The 20,428-nt window shown below is 37.1% G+C and overlaps 1 protein-coding gene across 4 annotated transcripts in view; it reads right to left on the reverse strand.

Moving 5' to 3' along the window:
• Syt1 (synaptotagmin 1) overlaps positions 1-20,428 on the reverse strand; it is a 517,902-nt gene that overhangs the window by 130,529 nt on the left and 366,945 nt on the right. For 3 of the 4 annotated variants that reach the window (XM_052753299.1, XM_052753297.1, XM_052753298.1), the window contains 4 exons: positions 18,286-18,470; positions 12,514-12,636; positions 8,763-8,930; positions 5,579-5,746 (listed from right to left, as the gene is read on the reverse strand). In XM_052753299.1, the coding sequence (XP_052609259.1) occupies positions 5,579-5,746; positions 8,763-8,930; positions 12,514-12,636; positions 18,286-18,470 (644 nt within the window). The remainder of the gene's footprint in view (positions 1-5,578; positions 5,747-8,762; positions 8,931-12,513; positions 12,637-18,285; positions 18,471-20,428) is intronic. The other variant, XM_052753300.1, reaches the window with a different exon arrangement.

Raw genomic sequence — 20,428 nt, forward strand, 5'->3', positions numbered from 1 at the left:
GAAATAGTAAAAATGCTACAGTTAATGAGATTTTGCTATCTTGTAAATATTTACAACACATCATAATATCTAAAAGGGCTAGTCTGTCAATACACACAGACATTCCTATACTCCACATCACCTCATCCACCCTAATCCACTGCAAGCTGTTAAAACAAACTGACTTGTTGTCACAGGTTTCAAAAATTGAGCCAAAGTGGATATTTTGAATTAAAATATAATTTATAGCTATACTTTAAGGCTACGAATATCAAAAGAGACAGTTTTTTAAAGGCTATAGGGGACTAGCATGTGGAGTTCAGAAGTGTATGTAAATAGTACTTCTAGCACTGCTGTGTGGACTTGGATGAGACACTGACACTTTCTGTGGTCACTAGTTTTCTCACACAATGTTATGAGAACTGTGTGTGTGTGTGTGTGTGTGTGTGTGTGTGTATGCACACGTGAGCATGTAGGTGCCTGTACGTTCAAAGGCCAGAGCAGGACATCCGGCGTTTTTGGGGAGTTTTGGACACAAAGGAGCCAGGTCTTTGTATGATTAGACCAGTGCAGGAGAAGCTAACAGTCGGAGTAGGGACGATGGATGCTCGTCAGATGCCATTTTGATAATATCCAGGGCCTTCCCTCAAGGTCAATCCTTGCTTTAAATGAGTCCAATTTATATTACGTTTATGGAGAATCTTCAATTATTAAACTTTTGTTTAAGGGATCCATTATGTGAGATTTGGAATGTATCTGTCTAAAACTGCCATACTATGTATACTACTGGGATATTTCAAGTTGTTTGCTTTTGTTTCTATGATATTTTCTTAACCACTTTAGAAAGCTGACAGTATTTATTATGCATTAAAATAGAATTAGTGATTAAATTTTTTGTCAAAGACAAAAACCATAACACCAACTTGTCTATGCTTCTGTAGGGTAAAGTGAAATCAATATATTCCAAATCCCAAAGAATGGACACACAGATACTAAAAATCCTGAAGTGTATCATGGCCTAACATACTATAAAATACCTCTATACTGCTAAGTGATATCTATTATACCACAGATTTATTTAACAGCAAACTTTCCAGGCCTGGTAAATTTGGATATGGGTCATATTATTTGAATTCTCCCTAAAACAATTCTCATCTTCCCCTGGGTAAATTTTCATGTTTCAAGCAGAGACTTACATCATTGTTTAACCTTTACTGTTAAAACTAACCTAGAAGGCTCTTTATGAATCACAGAAACAGGTTGAAAATAAGGATTATGAGACAGTGGGAAAGAGACTGTGTATCCCACTCATTTTTTGGAATGTCTTGTTCAATCGGTTACTTTTGCAACTGTCCACTCAAAGCAACAACGTTGATTTTCCTATGTGTCTATCCTGCCCCAGCAACTTTCTTCATTGGGAACAGTAAGGGCAGTTCCAGCCTGGAGGCATATTATCTAGGTGTTCCCGAAAGGCTATGGATGTAAATGAATGTTTTTAGTGCCTTTCCTAAAGGTGATGGTCTGTGAGTGCCAAGCAAGGCTACTACTGTTGACAGATCACTTAAAACTAGTTCCAATCAGAGTACTTGTTTGTTGGTACATGCTGGGGGAATGGCCATGAGAGCTTGACTTGCCATCTAATTTCTAAATGTGCTTAGAAACAACATCAAATGTTTCATGATCTTTGGCCATAAAGATGCTGTAAGAAATGACTTTAACTCATTTCAAAGAACTACCAAGTAATTGACCACTGGAAGCCAGAATCTGCCATTTGATTGAATATGTATTCTCAAAATGCTTTTCTGTGAAGTAAATGTTTTTCTAATTAGGCTTAAAAATGTGAAATTTTCTTGCAAAATTGATTTTCCATTAAGGACCTAAAGTAGTTTCTCTTCCCTTCTGCCTGGGTACTAATTAAATTATGTCCCAACTTGTTTTAATTCAGCAATCAATTTTTTTCCCATTTGCACCAGATTATGGAGCCTCATTTAAAAAGCACTCTAACGAATTCACACAAAGAGAGGTGATAGACTTACTTTCTACCAGAGAGAAAACAGTGCCAGCCCTGAGAGCTTGCAGCCCATCGGGGCAAATGTGCAAACAAAGAAAAAAGACTCAGGTGTTTTCTACTGCTGTGTGTTTCTTCTACCATTTTAGAGATGAGAAGAAAAGTAAGAAACAAAAATGTCAAGGATGAAAATGCATTGATGTCCTTAAACTGGATGCAGGAATGAGACAGATTTTAAACTAGGCAATTTATAAAAACAAAAAATGCAGTCGTAGTTGTTGACTGTAGTATTTGGAGTAACGTAGGAAAAATACTAAATGAGTAGATTATTCTGAAAGTATGATGGTTAGTTCCAGATGTGACCTTGGGTGACATGAGAAATTACAGTTTGAGTGATCAAACAAAGAAAGAAAATATGAAAAATTCAACATAGACAGCCTGATGAATTCATATTGGAAGCCTTTTAAAAATGGAAGGAAACCATATCTGTTGATTATATGGAATGATTTTGAGGCTACACATACTGAGAGGAAAATTGGATAAAGTTAATGGTTTTATATGTAGCCACCTCTTGAGAGAAAGGTCATACCGTCTCCAAGGTCAAATTCTACCTTCCTCTGTTGCAAAGTGTGGAGGTAGAAGGAGGGGGATAGTCAGTCACATTACACACACACACACAAAAAAAAAATGGCAGTGAACCAAAACAAGTGGGCAGCTTGGATGGTGTTCGTTTGAGGAACACCATGAAACTAAATGGAAACGTCACCAGCAATGGTATCTAACAATCGAAGTGTAGAGAGCTCCACAGCTCAGAGTCTCCTCCTGTCTGAACCTGTGCTGTCGTGTGTTCCAGCCAAAGCTTTCACACTAGCCCATTGCCCATCCCTTTCTAAGTTGCTTACACATTAATCGATCACTAAAATAGCATGCCATCCTTTTGCTTATGCAAGTACTTCATACTTCATTGTCTTATAACTTTAATGGTTGTCAACTTCCTGGTAAGACACCCTTACCTCATTCTATGAACACTTCAGGCATAGAACTCTGTGGGCCTGGTCTAACCTGCTTCTATTCAACTCTCTGGTTGAAGAGCCTCCCGTGCATACATTTTTTTTAGTTTCAAAGTTGTTCCTTTAAATCTTTCCACTCACTATGGCATTAAAATGACATTTAACACTGATAGGTGAAATGAAGATCAAGAACACAATAGCTCAAGTGGAAAACAGGAAAATAGTTCTTTAAAGTCTTGAAAACTGAAGTTAGTCCAAGACTTCAGCTTATTCACACAATTATTTTTAACAGAAAAAGACACAGCACATATCTCGGAGAACAAGGGATTCTTGAGATATAAAATGTAATTGGGTCTTATTTCCCTTTCTTTGAGAAAGTGTCTACCTGCATCTAGTCATGCCAAGATATGCTTAATGATATCTATTTTAGGAAGTTTCCTATTTCACAATAGAGAAAATGGCCTCTCCAAAGTTACTCTTCCTGAGTGAAGACCAAAGAAGAATGTGTTTCAAGACTAAATGACAATGGTCTGTTGTTTATCATTAAAAACATCCAGTAGCTTTCAGCCAGAACAATGGTGGTGAGAAGAGAGAGTTGAGTTGATACAGATGGAGGCAAAAGATGAGAGTAGGAAAACAATCACTCACTCCTCTACTGAAGAGTTACCATCTGCCAGTCTCTATGTGAGGAGATTAAATTCTAACTATCTTAGAGTATAGAGAATGTGACGCCACCTTTTAGACTAAAACAACGGATCTGAAAGTACTTAAGTGACTGAAGTGTTCTAGGCACTAGGGCTAATAAAGAGATTAGCTAGAATTGAAATGATGAAGAATTTTGACTGTAAGCTAGGTCTTTCTCCAGAAACTCGTTTAGTTGGTGATATCAAGGACAGGAAGGAGGTAGAAAAGAGGCCATAGAAGACTGACATATGCACCTATTGCTTTCACTAACAGTACAGGAGCACTTTTCCAGGAACCTGGTAATTACTATTGTCAGAATGAGTTGTTCTCCATGACGTGGATGACAAATGTCTTAAAGAAGTTATGGGAGATGAGAACGGTAGAAGAGAGAAGGAAAGTCTTTACCTACCTAGATCAAACGTACTAGTTTAGTATTAAGTCTTAAAATCTACATTTACTCAAGAAATTTTTGGAAGAGGGAGTACAGACTACCAGGAAATTTTCCTAAATGCAGGCAAAAAACTCACTGTGTGTGATTGTAGAATCCTACATCATGAACCTGGCAAGTAGTGGGGCCCTTGCCTTGTTTGGTTGAATATGACCCACTTATACCTATCAGCCAAACAAAAGCTAGTTAGTTAATGAATACCAGCATGTTACTTTCAAATAAAATACAAATCTCATGAAATATCTCACTACTTGGTTGTTTAGAAACATGATTACTGAATAGTTGGCTTTCTCATTACATGTGTGCTTGAGTTGACATCAATATTAGCTCACTCTTCAGGAAGAGTTACGTATAAAAATCATAAAAGTTGAAAATTCAGGATTTTTCTTGGATTGGTGAATAATCACAACAGGGCAAACTCTGATCTCAATATTGAAAAATGCCCTGTTTGATTAACATAATTTCCACAAAGACATAATTTCCACAAAGCAGAGCTTAAATCATTTGCTTCCTTTTGTACAACAAATTAGCAATTTTCAAGCTTAAACAAAACCTAATCTCAACATACCATGATAAAGCTTTTCATATTCAATTAAGGGTATGGAGTTAGTAGTTGGAGCCTGAGGAGGATCCTCATGGTAAAGAACGAGGCTGAGTTTCACTCTGGTCTAAGTGGCCCAGAGTGACTACATAGTACCAAATGTTAGAGATCCTGGATGACCTGGGCTGTTGGTGGGTCCCTGGGAGATTATTTGCCAGTATCCTACTGTGAAAGGAGTTGTTTAGAACTGGGAGAAGCTAAGGGGCTGTTTGTTTTTCTAATATTAGCCTGCTGAGACATTCACACAGAAAAACACCCAAGCCGGGCAGGCATAGCACAATCAAACAGAATTGGTTACTATGGAGTATAAATGCACTATGGATATTGAACTTTTTTTAAATGACAGAAAAATACTGGGCAAAGCTATTAAAACTAGGAAGAAAACAATGTGAACAGTACTATGAAGATGTGAGTCATTTAAAAAGATGGACTTAATATCAGCTTTCATGTGTTAGTTTTTTTTTTAACTCATTATGCTTTGTTATCTGCATGAGAAACAACAAACTGCAATATGCACACATAATCAAGGAAAAAGTACCCTTTCATTTCACTGTAATAGTTCTAAAACCCATGCAAATACAAAATGATTGCTCACTGTCCTTTTAAAGAAGGGGTTGCTTATATTCCCAGTGCATGCATCTCTCTATTGTCTTTTAAATTCCACCCAGAGGTCCTGAACATACTACATCAGGGTCATACAATCCCTTTGACTCTTGTTTTGGCAGCTGTCAGTGTCTAAAGGTCCATGTCCCCCTCCAGGAAGATCATCTCTTTATGGTTTAGTATTTGAGCAGCAACAGGTGAATGAATACAACTTGTCATGTTAGATATACTAATGATTTCCCTACCTCTTCCTTCTCAGCGCTCTGGAGATCACGCCATTCCTCGGTCACGTGGCCAAAATCCACAGTGTTCATAGGGACTTTGAACTCTCCAATGATGTCATGCTTGGAGAAGCGATCAAAATCATACACAGCCATGACCAGAGTTTTGCCACCTAATTCCGAGTATGGCACCTGCATGAAAGGAGAAGAGGAAAAGACACTTGATCACAAAATGCTTGAAACCTGCTATTTGTATACAGCTGATAATATGTACAGTGGAGAAACAGAACAGGATTTCTTCCTCTACTCAGTCTTTTAGCCGATTGCTTGAACTTGAGATACTTGGAATAAAATGATAAACCGCTAGAGCTGTTTTCATTTTCTCCCAAGGTGTTCTAGAAGCATTTGGTATTATCACTAATGGACCTTCTTATGAGTTATGCTATAAATACTCCATGATCAATGAAAGAATAAGAAACTCAATTGCATTTGACTATATAACTATCTCTTGCAAAATATTATTATATTATTATTATTATTTCAAAAACTGTCAAGTCATTTGGATACCAGTTTAATGGATACCACTTTTTCAAATCATCTTAGTGATTCTCAACCTGTGGGTTGTGACCCTTTGAGGGTTGAATGGCCCTTCCATAGGGATCCCCTAAGAATATCAGAAAACACAGATATTTACATTGTGATTCTTAACAGTAGCAAAATTACAGTCATGAAGTAGCAATGAAAATAATTTTATGGTTGGGGGTCACCACAACATGAGGAACTAACTATATTAGAAGGTTGAGAACCACTCACTGCTCTAGACCATAGTTAAATGAAGGATGACTTTTCCAAAGCGAGGCTAGTAGTATAAAAGGATCTAAATGAAATTCACAAAGTGCTTCACATACTTTCTAAAATAATTTAGTGATTGACATGAGCTGACTAGAAAATTGATGTTTTGAATATCAGAGATTCATTATAATGTGGATCTTGAAGTTCATTTGTAAGTGTGATACTCGTTAGCATGAATAGAAGCGAAAGGCCAAGAACAAATGAATTCTCCAGCTGTTCCCAAATACATTTGGGACAGATGTTATGGCTTGGGAAGTTTATTAGTGACATTTTTAATATTCACGGAAAGCTGTGCAGTCCAAGTAAGCTACACTCCAGTAAGTGGGTAGAAATGTTTAATTGAGAGGCTGTTTAGGCTTGTACTAGATATTTGATCAATTTTTATACATGTACTATTTTATCAGCATAAATGCTGTCTTATGCCCCAGAATACATTTCTCAATTAACTGGAATATCTCTTAATTAACTCTTATTAAGAAGAGGAAGGGATAAAAGACTACTTGACCACTTATGTACAAGAAACTTGGGCTTTCTAAAGAATGTTTTGTCATTTATTATAGTCAAAATCAGGTTATTTTCTAAAATCCTATGAATAAAAATTAAGTATAATGTTTTTCTACTTTAGGAAACTTGAAAGATCTGAATTTCAAAAGAATTGGCAAAATTTTGGAGAGGGAGCATAGAAACCCTTAAAAATTGAAATTGTATTTCTTGAATATTTGAAGTAGTCCATGTATTGTCTGTGTTAGGAAGACCTGGGGAAAATGAACTAACTCAGCTTCTTTAGTTATCAAACCACAGCAAAGAAGTCTGCACTCAGTGGAGGCATTTTGAGAATTTAAACATCTGGCCCACTGGAGGTACTGAGGAATCATTTATTATTATTACCCCTTTTCCAGTGGAATTTTATTTTAGACGAAATAAGATGAATTTATTTTTGGGCATGTTGTTAATTTGAAGTACATTTAGCTGTGCTTGAAAGCCAATCTATAAAGTCAGTTATGCTTCTATTCTTATATTGCATGGCTGCCTGACATTTCAAGATACAGTTTATAATGTCTACTGAAGAAATCACATATTTCTTAAATGTCCCCAAAATAATTATACTTTGAATATATATATATATATATATATATATTAATGATAAGGCCTGATCTACCTTCCTGAAATCAAATAATATAGAAATTATAAAGGTTTATAGAATTTTACAAATATGTTTCAAAGAAATGATATGCAAATAATAGAGGAAGGCACTACAATATTATTTCAAAATCTATTAAGATCCATTTAGAAATTGCTGACCTAAAAAGATGGCCAGATAAAATGCGATTGACTACTCTTTACAAGATTTTAAGTGATTGATATTTAACTTATTTGGTATAGGACCAATAATGACTTTTTTTAAAGTCAGGATTTTTCAGCCTCTTAGTAATGCTATTTTAATGGTCCAGGCAAAGAAAAACTAAAGGATTTATGTATTTAAAACTCAAAAACTTCAAAGAAGAGAAAGACTGTTCTTTCATGAAATTGCAAACAAGATTTGAAGAGGTGACTCATGCCCCCATTTTATTTCCCAACACAGGGCACGTGTTATTGCTAAGCCTGGCTGGTGGACAGGGTAATTTGAATCAGCCTGCTGGCATATTCACAGAAATTTCATTTTCTAGAAATGTATTGTTCTAAGGAAAATATTTTAAAATAATTCCACATAAAGCACTGTTTGTATGAATGACTTCAAGTGAAGGGTTATAAGGTGCCTTGTGGCTTGCAGGGCATGTCATTTTGATGAGTTGTCATAGGGTCAGAATGTCTCTTGGTTATTGTTTGTCAACTGATGTGTCTCAACATGATGAAGAGCCTAGAGCAAAGGGATGCTACTAGAGAAGCCCATAACCTTTTTATTGCTAGGAGGAAGAGTTTTAGATTGTTCAAACCTTCCCATGATAGCATGGTAAGCACAGGAGAACAGCTTCCTTCAGTCTGACTTCAATAGTCCTTACAGACTTGGCCCCTTTTTCAGAGCCTTGGAAACTCTAGAAAATAATAGCTTGGCCTTTATTTTTGGAGGCAATGGGGTGCAGTGTCAAAGTCCATTGAGGTCTACATGAGTAGACCTTGCTTTTTTTAGGTGTGAATCTGATATTGAAAGATTCTATTCTGAAAATACATAGCCCAAACCGACAATGCAGACTCTTCATTAGACTGAAAATTAAACTGTAAAATATTCCAAATACAACTGTGGTGAATTCTAGAGTGAGTTGTCCATGCTTATGCTTCTGTGTGGGTCAGGATAAAACTAGTATTTCATCTAAAACAATGAAGGAAAAGCTATACATAAATCTATCCAAAAATTTACCTTGAAAGTAAATTGTTCATTGAAGACAGGGTTGAGGGTTTTTCGGTGAACTTTTGTCTCAAATTTCTTCTTTTTGTCAGGGAGCAGGAACACTTTGACGTATGGATCAGATGTTCCCCCCATGTCCAGGGCAGGAAGTTCAGCAGCTTGGATGATCCCGACCAACAGCTGAAATGAATAACAACGAATGAGCAACACAAAGGATGACCATTTGGACGAAGACTGATTTGTTCACAGTGTAGCACACTGTGATGTCCCCCGGTTCCCTTTGCTTGTAGTCAACTTCTAGTCTCAAGAATCTGAATACAGAGGGCCAATGCAGTGAGCTTGGTAGACTTCAGAAACCGAATTATGACAGATGCGGGCTCTAGGAAGTCTAGGAAGCCTCGTTTTAAGTACAAAAGAGGCTTTTTAAAGGTTGCTGATTACAGTTAAATATGGAATTCATATTTGCAGAAGGGTTGCAATCAAAAAACTTTCCAGTTGCTAAAAGCTCTTATGCTTGGTTTTTCTTTTCAGATCATGCTTTATAAGTGGAAAGAAGTCGTTAAACAACCACTGGTCTGTAATTGCAAAGCACAGAATTTATTCTTTTCTGAAGTCTCAGAGCAGCTAGATGGAAATGTCTTAGTCACTGACTAATATTTTGAAATAAAAAATGAGAGCGTCATGTTTCTATCCCATTTGACCTGTTCTTGTGTGATATCTGCACTTTTAAAACCTTGGCTTATGATAGAATAATTTCTAATTATCTAAGAAAGTTTGCATTTAAATGTAGGATGGGAGTAAAATATATCATTTAAGTTTTCTCAAAGGGGGGAGACTTACAGATTTGAATATCCATGTTAAATAACTGTTTTTCATTTCTGTATTTTTTACCAATAAAATTCTCACTTTCACTGGGAATATTAAAATGATGTGGCATTATTATATTAGTTTTTTTTAGATAAAAATCTTATTCTATAGTTCAGGCTGGCCACACAGTTGTGGCAAACCACCTGCCTCAGTACTCTAGTACTCAGATTCTATCTTGTTAATATGTTTACAAAAGAAAAAATGTGATATCCTGTAATTACAAGATTCTTCAGTAAATGTGGATACACCACAAGTTTTCACTATAGGACCTGAACACGTGAGTCTGAGTTTTTAGCCAATGGAGTGGATAAGCAATGCATTTCCCTACAGAAATTGCACCCGTTTTCTGTAAAGTGACCCAGTGCATCCTCAGTGCATTTGGCCGCTTGGCTCCCTTGGATCTAACTTGGATCCTACCCTGAAGGAGGAGTATGCTGTTTCCACTTTGAGGCTTCATTGTCTAGTTTGTGGCATTGTCTTTCAGCAGGAGCAGTGAGTGCTGGAAGGCAGGTACACCAACAGAGACATGGCCCAAGAATAGCTATGGAAGCACTAGACCATAAACACACGACTAGGAAAGCTCGCAGTCTCTCTGTTTGTTATAAGTAATACTCCATTTCCTCATTCTCATTTTTTTTGCAAATGATTTTCTTTTGGGCAACATTACAAATATAACTGAAACTTGGTAAAGCGTGATTATTGTAGTTTAGAGACTTGGGTCTCTTGTCATTAGAGGATGGAGTGATTTCTTCTAACGTTCCTTTCACATTCTGTTTAAATGGAATACTCCATTTTCCCACCACAAACGCTTCTTAATTCAAGGATTTTAAGATCTTTTTTTTTTGGTTTTGGTAAACAAATACTCATATGTGACTACAGCCTTGTCTACAAGTTTCCTCAGATTTTTCCTTCCCTAACTCATAGGAATCATGTGACGATAAAAACTAGCAAGGAACATTTGTAATTAAAATCAATGCATGGTACTTATCAGTAAAATCTTTTAGACCATCATAACAAAATGCATACTCTGGACTTAATGTTTGATGAAAACAGAGTAGTAAATATACATATTATTTTTGGGTAAAATAGAATCAATTCTATTCTTAAAAGTACTGTTGGATTGAAGACATGGTACTTGTTGTATTTCCAGAGGACCAAGCTTCGATTCCCAGCACCCACACAGCATCTTACAACCATGTGTATAAAACCTTCGATTCCCAGCACCCACACAGCAGCTTACAACCGTGTGTATAAAACTCCAGTTCCAGGGGATCCAACACCCTCTTGTGATCTCCATAGCCACACTGTACATACATGGTACACATATACAAAAAAATATTTAGAAGTTTCAAAATTATACCTAATCAGTATGAGATGCTACTAGATTTCTACTGGGATATATGAATGGATAAAAAGGAGGGTAAATAAAGGCATGTTAAAAAGTTGGAAACCTCCATGGTAATGTAATGTAAGCTAACCTTTACCTTTCCTGGATTATGTAAATAAGAAGTTACTTTGCATACAACTAAATCCTAATGCTCATATTTTTTGTAGAAGTAGTAGAAATGACTTGAAATGTATTTAATTAATCATAACATGTTAGTGGTCTCCCTATTGGTCTCCCTATAATCCTATATAAATACATACTTACATACCAAAGCTAAACTCAATATGCAGGTATCTAGAATGTATCATGAAATAACTAGCCAGGGCTATAATAAAGCTGATCAAATAAAAGCATTTTTAAATCCCACACATCCTTCAAGGGGGCTACTCTGAAGCTTCAAAGACCCAAACTATCAGGCCCCAAATAAAATACAGAATTGCTGCAACTGCTTCCAACTCTGACTTTGGACATCAGCCATCAAAAACAACTATTAATGTTTGATTCACTTACCTCTCACTGTTCATCAAACAGGGAACCACTAGCATATGCTGCATTCCAGTAACCATACTGAGGTACCATCCTTCCTCTCCCAGCAAAGGAAGAGGGATGCAAAATGAGTGGGACATCTCTGAACTCCCTAGTAGCTCAAGGGCTACATTCTGAACTCAGCTTATTCTGCTTATTCTTTAGAGACTCGGAAAGCAAAGGGATAGTTATTAACATTACGGCTCTTACCTAGAAGGGGTTTTGAAGGCATTTTCCACACTGGGAGCTACCTGGATAACAGCTACTCAGTGAAAAGCGGCTACTGTTGTCACTGATCTCAAGGCACTCCGCCACTTTGTGAGGAACTGAAGTGGGGATGCTTTTTTTTTTTTTTTTTTTTGCAGTCTTTAGTTTTGTCATTTCTGGGCAGCCTTCTTGGGCTGATAATCAAGCTGCCGATCTCCCTGCATTGACAGAATTGCTGTCCAGTCACTTGAGAGACTTTCACCTAGCATCATGGTGTTATATAAGGGATCACTGCCTTTTAAGAGCCAGAAAGCACTGCCCAGTGTTTCATTCTCTTGTTGCTTACCAAATTTATTTCTCTAGATGTGGGCTTGGATGGCAGCTTGACCCAAAGGCCCCTGACATTGTTTGGGATCTAAGTCTATACAGTTCCGGGAAGGTGGTTCCTATTCACACCAAGGGCCCTGTTGGGACGGCGCTGGCTGGGAGCCTCTCAGCAGCAGACCGATGGATGGCTTGGAGCTAATTTGTATTCTGTCTGCCCCCTGTCAGTGCCAGGAGTAGATGTAATCGGCCGAATACTGTGAATTCTAATTACCAGAAGTTAAATTAGCAGCTAGGGGACTGCCTGTACTTAGAAATGATTTCATCAATAGCTTTGATAATTGCGTTTTTCCCCCTCACAGCAAATGAAATGTTTTAAGAAGAGTATCTTGCTTCAATTGCTACTCAGTAATTTCAGAAAATGTAATGGAATTAGACATTTTCCCCTCAGACCTGGTTATTCTGGAAGTCATAATCCAGTGAGTATTGGAGCTTTCCCAGTTTTTCCTCTTCTTTGGGTTCTTCCTTTTCTTCTCCATCAGTTAGTCCGGTTTCAGCATCATCATCCTTAAGGGCCTATGAATAGGAAAAAAAAATTCCCATGAATTTTCTGCAAAGTCCAAATTAAGCTGGCCATACCTCCAAGCTGTTTGAAGCAAGCACTATGATGCTGAAATCTATTTGTCTAAGACATTCTCATTTGTTGCTTACACATACATATACTTTTTAATTTCACTTGTGCATGGACCTTTGCCCCCCCATCAGCAAGCAACATGGAAGCAATGGAAGAAGCCCCCCTCAGAGTACAGCAAGCAAAACTATAAAAGTGTTGCAAGGAAAATGTCAACTTGGTATTATTCTTGGCTCTGATTATATTGCCTCTTTCTTTCTAATATGATAGACATGCTCGTATCCAGGCTGGGTTTCACATTCTCGTAGCTGCAGAGGTGCTCAGCATCATGTAAAACATTGTTGGTACATGCAGTGGAGAGATTCATATGGAATGCACGGCCTTCTGTTGCCTTATTGCTTGTGCCAAAGATAGCTGAGTGACCCTCAGGAAATGTAAATTCTCTGTGTTTCACATAGATGGTTGTAACATTTAAGAGAAAACATGCCACCAGCAAATGCATGTTTAGAGAGAAGTTCACTCCATTTCCAGCTGAACGTTACCATTTTATTTTCAAAACAGCTCCACAGAAAGCAAGGCTGAATTAAACTGATTTGACCTTATTTAATACCAAAGACAAGAGTTATGTTTGTAATTTTGGAAAAACTTGTATGGGTGTAAAATTTCTTTTGCATTAAAGAACAGGGCCATAGTACTAGACTCAAAAAACCTAAACAATTAAACATTCTTCAATCTTAATGGTAAAATATAAATTAAAATATCTGAACGATCATTATGTCATAAAATATACAAAATTTCTGTTCTTCAAAAATTAAAGTATATAAAATTTTCCTAATATGTAAAAATTTTCCAGATATTTCCACTACGAAGGTTTATAATAGTAGATTCCTTATGGGGATATACATATAATCTCACGTATGTTCATTCTTCACAATTAAAAATTATGAAAAGTTCCATTTCCCTGTTCACTAGTATGTTTGAAAAATTAAAAATCTTTATATTAGCCATTCACATATTTTGTCCTGGTCACTGTACATTTTTCTTGGTCATTTTTCACTTGTTTTTAATGAGCAAATGTTATCCATTTCCTTCCCCTATCTCATTTTTCTTGGGTGGAAGCAGCTGCAGAATCTCACAGAAATTGAAATAAGGCATGTGAGCCGTGGACCGTCTTAACTGTCTGACAACATTGAAGAGTCTTTACTATTATGTAACTACTGTCAGCTCTCAAGCTGATCTGAGAATTCTTCCAGAAGTCAAATATGAGAGTGTTAGCCAGGCTGTAAAGAGGCCCCAGGGCCATCAGACCACGGCTCACCATCTTGCTGTCCCTACATACATGGACCTTTTCTCTGCCATCATCATTCTCAGTGAAGAAGCTCCCTTCACTCATCACACAGAGACCCTTAGTGGTGCTTAAAACAGCAACCCCTGTCCCTGGATTTATAATGTCTTCCTGTTTGGGTCCTTCAAGCCAACCGCACAATGACCCCCAAATCCGTTTGCAGCCAGACTGACAGGGCTCATTGGTTCTGCTCTGGTTAGAAGGACATCTGACCAGGGTTGAGCCGCTGTTGCACGAGTCAACCTTTGTGGTGTTTGACACAGCTCAGGAGTCTACAACGAGTCTGAAAAACTGAAAACTACCATTCTCAAATGTGGCGAGCCCCATACCACTTAGTTTAGAAAGACTCATTTATACTTGGGTGCTTCCTTGAATATTAAAATAACCATGTAAGAACCAAAGCAGGGACCTGCACAGTCACCGATGAATGGCACTGAGATGTCCGAGTCTAGCTTGAACACTTTAGGCAGTGGACTCCATTTGTCCCTGAGAACCCTACCTGTGTATAATCTTTAGCACTGTCATAAAGGGTGTGTAGAGAAAACTACAGTTTAGGTAGTTTGTCTCCCTGTAATAGTTTGATTGTTTTCTTAAGAATAGAACACTCCTTAATGTACCCACTGACTGAAAATACCTACATGTCATTCCATTGACACAGTAAAAAAAAAAAAAATCATGAATTTAAATACTTTTTCAAAAGTCCCTTTTCAGAGCTGACAATTTATATCTCATGTTTCAGCCCAATGCAATTTGAAATAGCCAAGATATTAAATCTCCTTTTCTCTAAGTGTTTTTTTTTTTTCCAGAATAGAAGGTGCAGGACCGTCTCTGCAATTATTTTGCATGAAATGGGGCTAAATTTTTGATAATTTTTCAGTGCTCCTGTTCATCACCGAAGTGATTAAGTCTATTCCTGTCCCAGAGGCCGAGCTTCATCAAGACGCACCCTGTACCATCACATTAAATTCAGACCTATTAAGTCAGTAGCTATTATAATATCTTGAGTACAACATTTTTCCCTCCATAAGAAAAAAAAAAACCCTCATGAAAAGGCTTGTAAACCCAGGAGCTCTGAAGTCAGGCAAATTGTTAACAGGGAAGCTTTGTTGGGAATATCAGGCCTTTTATTGAGTTCCCAGGTTTAGAAGGACATGCTTGTGGTTTGCTTTGACATTCAAAATTTATCTAGTCCACAGTCACCAAAAAAAGTATTTGCTCATTCTAAATTACACCGTTCACATGGGATTTGGTAAGGCATGTAAAAAGGTAGTATGAGGGACTGCATTTCCTTTCCTATCTATGTAAAACTTGCAAATCCTGTTCTATTGAGCCCATGTTGACACTGTTTAAAATGAAACACTTCATCTTTGCAGATCAGTTGAGTTCAGCCTTTTGATGTCAGAATGGGAAGCCCTCAGCTGTGGAACCCAGCCACCAGCACTGATTAGGAATGGCTAGCAGCAGAAGAGACCTACCGCAAGGGACAGTCCAGAACAGTCATGAGACATAACACAGATAAGGAGGACATAGAAGGAAGAAATAGAAATTAAAATATCCACACACAGCAGTGAAAACCATGGAGAAATGACCATTCTTAGCTTATGATTCTGTAAGTTACTATCATCTCCCCTGTATGCTTAGTGATCTCAAGATTCAAGATATTAAAAAAACCTATATATATTCAAGATATACAAAATCCTTTTGTAACATAATATATACTATCTACAGTTTACTTTTGAAGTCATTGCTGAATTTTAAAAGATTATTTTTTAAAGGTTACAAAACCTTTCCAGAGAAGATATACAGCCATGAGTGTTAAAATTTTAATTTCTGGGAGTCTGGAAGGAAGTACTAACTTATTGATTGCCCTCAAGCCTATATAGCTTTAGGAGTTTTATCTAAAAACTGTTCCTGTCTGTCCTGTCTTTAAATGAGAGAGCCATATACTGATCTTATTTCCCTTCCCCATGTTCACTGTGAGATGCTGCTTAAAGTATTTTGAAAATACAGTGTTTGAAAGTGAATTTCATTGGCATACTTTGGAGGGTCATAGGACATCCCATGACAGATCATTCTCCTAAAATTTGTGCATTCTATTTTTCATCTTTAGCCTTCATCTTCATAAGCTATTAGCTATTTTTGTAAGGATTGGATGATATACTGCTGTTACATGATTACCATCAGGGCATGATGATTTCACTATTCCAATTATATTTCACTCTATAAATTTAAAATTAAAAATCATACCTAGCTCAAGCCCTAAGTACATAAAATGGTTGGCTAAAAGTAATTAAAACCATTTTACGTGGTTGGAATTCTAAATACTTTGCTGTAACAGTAAGTTATTGTCAACTATCACTGACTTTTTCTTAGCACTTCCCTATTTGATTCAGATTCCTCTGCCCCTCTCCATCCAAATGAGCAGGAGATAGATGGGGAAATCACCATCAAGCCTATATGTGAGATCTTGGTCATTTATCCATGGTGTAATGGGGATAATGGCACTGTGCCATCAATTATACTATTACATCATACAAAACAAATCCACAAATGAAAACATAACTTTCTTATCCTAGAAAGGAATGCTATAATTACTGTTCAACATTTATCAATGCTTTTAACTGTTAATTCCAGTACATAAGAAAACCATAATTGAGTTTTATGATAATTATAAAAATAATAGCACTACACATTCAAATTATTGTTTTCAAAGCTATTGCTAAAATAACATCCTTTTTCTAGCCCATGTTCATCCAGGAAACTTATTTCTATACTTAATTATAAAATGATTAAAAAAAATCTGTGATCCTGTCTAAAAAAACCTAAGTGAATAAAAAAGGAAGAAAAATCAGTATTAAATCCTACTTGCTATAACTCAAAATTTGAGCATCTACTTAACAAATTAAACACAGAGAAAAATCCTTCTTAGTTATCTGTGGCTGTACATGAGCTTCTGTAACTGATGAGAAACTGCCAGAGAAATTGAACCTTTGCTACCCCGAGCTCAGGCTAAAGCTCTCTGAGCATGAGAACGGATTTCACATCCATTCTACCGCCCTGAGACCAAGCTGAATTGAAGCGAATGAGAAGTGAGCCCCTGGGAAGTTGCGGTCAACAGACACTACAGTGTCTTCCAGAAGGAGTTTCAAACTCCAACTGGGAAGGGCGGGGCAGAATGTGAGTGTGTGTGGGAAACTAGGAAGCTGTATGGATGTACTATGAGGCTTGTATTAACACCTGATCAAATGGTTCTTAGGTTCATGTGTTAATGATTCAGTTAATAGTAATTAATTCTATAAAACAATCGGAAAAAGTGCCTACATATGTTCCTATTTGGGAATAAATAAAATTTTATTTTATTTATTAAAACAAAATTATCTGATAGGAAACAATAACTACAAATATTTCTATGAAAAAAATCTTTACATTCTGTTTCATGAGTTAAACTTTCTTTAGAAACATTTAATATAAGCGTTATTCCAAAAGTAAAGAAACATTTAATACTTTTCATTAAACTTTACCTTGACTAAGTTGTCCAGCTAACATAGTTAAAAATAGACAGCAACATCAAAGCAACTCAAATATCTTCTCTATGCATGGGAAGACAGCTCGGGCACACAGTGGATCAACAGCATCATGGTTCTAATTATGATCACTAACTCAGGAAATATAATTTTGTCTTTCAACTCTGTCTTGTTCTTTATGACTGGGCCCTATCTCCCCTCACCACACATAACTCATTATTTCTGGCAACTGCTGGCTGAGCTGGCAGAGTGTGTGGCAATGTTGGCAATCACCAAGGATGCTGAAGTTACTTAACAGAGACCAAGGGTAGTGGATGAGTCAGGAAGAGCCCCCGTCCAAGAGGGAAAGGACTCAGGTACCTTGTATTACAGTTTAGTTTTGTTTTGTTTTTTAATTCTAATCAAGATTGGCTAAGGAGATGGAATAAAAATGTTCAGGAATTATTATGCCAAGCCCATGAAGTCACACCTAATGGTGTAGAGTCCTCCCCTGGTTGTGTGTGTGTGTGTGTATACAAGAAAAAAAATAAAACCCACTAGACCTGTCGCCACTACACTTTGGGAGACTGAGTAATGCCTGAAAGGACTGTCAAACATCTCTACAAAAGCAACAGTAGCCACATGTTGTTCATTCCTGTGAGCATCTGGCATAAAAGAACAAAGCCCTTCCTGGTGACTTATCAGCTGAAGAGTGTACAGGGGTAAATAAGGGGTGTGTGCATTACCTGATCTTTCATGGTCTTCCCTAGGTCTTTCACGTCCTTCATGTTAATGGCATTCTTCCCTCCCTTCTCCTTTCCCTTCTTCTTGTTTTTCTTTTTGAACAAACATTTCTTACAGACACAAAAGCAGCAGGTCACGACGAGAAGGACCGCAACTATGGCTATGGCAATTAAGGCCCACGGTGGCACTGAAAGAGGGAAAAAAAAAAAAAAAAAGAACATTAGCAACAGAACTGGCTAACCCAGTGCAGCACATAACCATCCTTGCACTTGGATTTCCCCAGGGCTGGCTCTGCTCCAGAGGGATTCTTCTCCTGGTTTTATCGGCTCTGTCGCCTGGGCCTAGACTCTTCCTCTATCTCGACACACATCCCATGTCACCTCTCCCTTACGCTCCAAGTTAATTTTCCATTAATTCATCTCTTCCTTTACTCAGAGCACAGCTCTCCAGCCAGTTTTCTGAGTTTGAACACCGGTTTCATCCTTTACTAGCTCTGTTATCTTTGACAAATCCTCTCTTTGCCTCAGATTCCTCATCTGTTCAGGAGAGGTAAAATTGGTTAAGTACCTTAGTGAGTCTTGGGAGAATTAGGTATTAAGATGCAGGGGCCAGCATGATCAAAGCTTAATTCATGTCAACTGTAATTGTTCATCAAGCAAATACTAGATGTTATCTTCATATGTTATGGCATGGTAGAATGGGCAGACATTAGTCACACAAACAGAAAATCAAATGTAAAACGTATAACCATACTGAAGGCAAGGAATAAGTACTTGGTGCCTTGAGAGCAGCTCATGGAGAGATGTAGAGGGCTTGGCTAGGTAGAGGCTATATGACTGCCCTGATTGCTTAATGGTTTTTTTTTGTTTTCTTCTATGTCAAGTCAAGAATATAGTGGTACCCATTTTGTTTAGCTGATTACAATGGCATCCAGCACACAGCAGGAGCTCAAGTATTGGTAACTATCATTTCTATATATTCAAGGATAGGATTCGGTAATGTTAGGAATCCTTAGGAGACATGAGATATATGAGGAGGGATATCAAAAGAAAGACAGACACCATGAACAGTGCTCAATGAGAACACACAGGGGATGGAGAGGAGGAAGTCGTGAGTTCTAGATAATAGAAAAGGTTGATTTATAGGCTCTGTTTAACATAAAAAAGTATATACAAAAAATGCACATGAAGAGTTTTCTATTCTAGTGATCCAGTGTTACCAGTTAAAATATTCCTTATTTAGCATCCATGGATAACTGGCTTATAAAAAGCTAAGTTTCAAGGGAATATTTGAGATCTAACTTTGTCTGGAATGGAATTATTCATGATTCAAATCACAGCTCTTCAAATTTATCAGAAGTAATTAGATTTGTCTGTTGTAATAAGAAAAAGACATTGGGCACTGAAAGAGTAAGAAAAAGCATAATTTTCTTTGAGCCGCATAAACATCATTAGTGCCAATGATTGTTGAACACAAGTCAGGAGTACTCTGATAAAGTAAAAACACTTAAAATTAACCTCTCTTCAAAACAGAAAATCCACTCTTGCATGCTCTCTCTGCATTTAGCCTTGTAGTGAAGAAATTCACTTTGCATATTATTGAATATTAGATAACCCAAGGACATATAAAATTACCACTTTTGATACCATGTTTATAGCCACAGAAATACTTGTGTGAACAGTAGAGATAAGTAAAAACCCCAAGACATGTTTTTCTAATGTTCTTTAACCTACCTGAACAGTCCATGCTTTTTTTTTAAAAGTGGAAGTCAATGAAAAAGCTCATGTAACCAATGATATTATTCGTAAGACTTCTCTTAGAGACTTCTACCTCTGATGACTGAATTAAAATCCCGCCATGTGTGAATGGGAGGCTATATGCTGAATGCACGCAAGACAATGTTAATAATGGCCCTTCATTCTAAATCTCATAAATTATTCTCCTAGTCGGACTTTTGTGAGAGTCTCTTAGAGAGCTACATAAAGGCCTCTTAAATTACAAAAGACAAGACTGAGATGATTTGACAAGTTCACACAAAGAAAATAGGTGGCAAGAACAGAGGAACATTATTTAATCAAAGAAAGTTAAAGAGAGAGGAACATGGGGTCGCAGGAAGAATTCTGAAAGAGTACAACTAGAGGTAAT

This window comes from Peromyscus californicus, unplaced genomic scaffold (assembly GCF_007827085.1).
Source record: "Peromyscus californicus insignis strain IS unplaced genomic scaffold, ASM782708v3 Scaffold_24__1_contigs__length_46423439, whole genome shotgun sequence".
Taxonomy (NCBI): domain Eukaryota; kingdom Metazoa; phylum Chordata; class Mammalia; order Rodentia; family Cricetidae; genus Peromyscus; species Peromyscus californicus.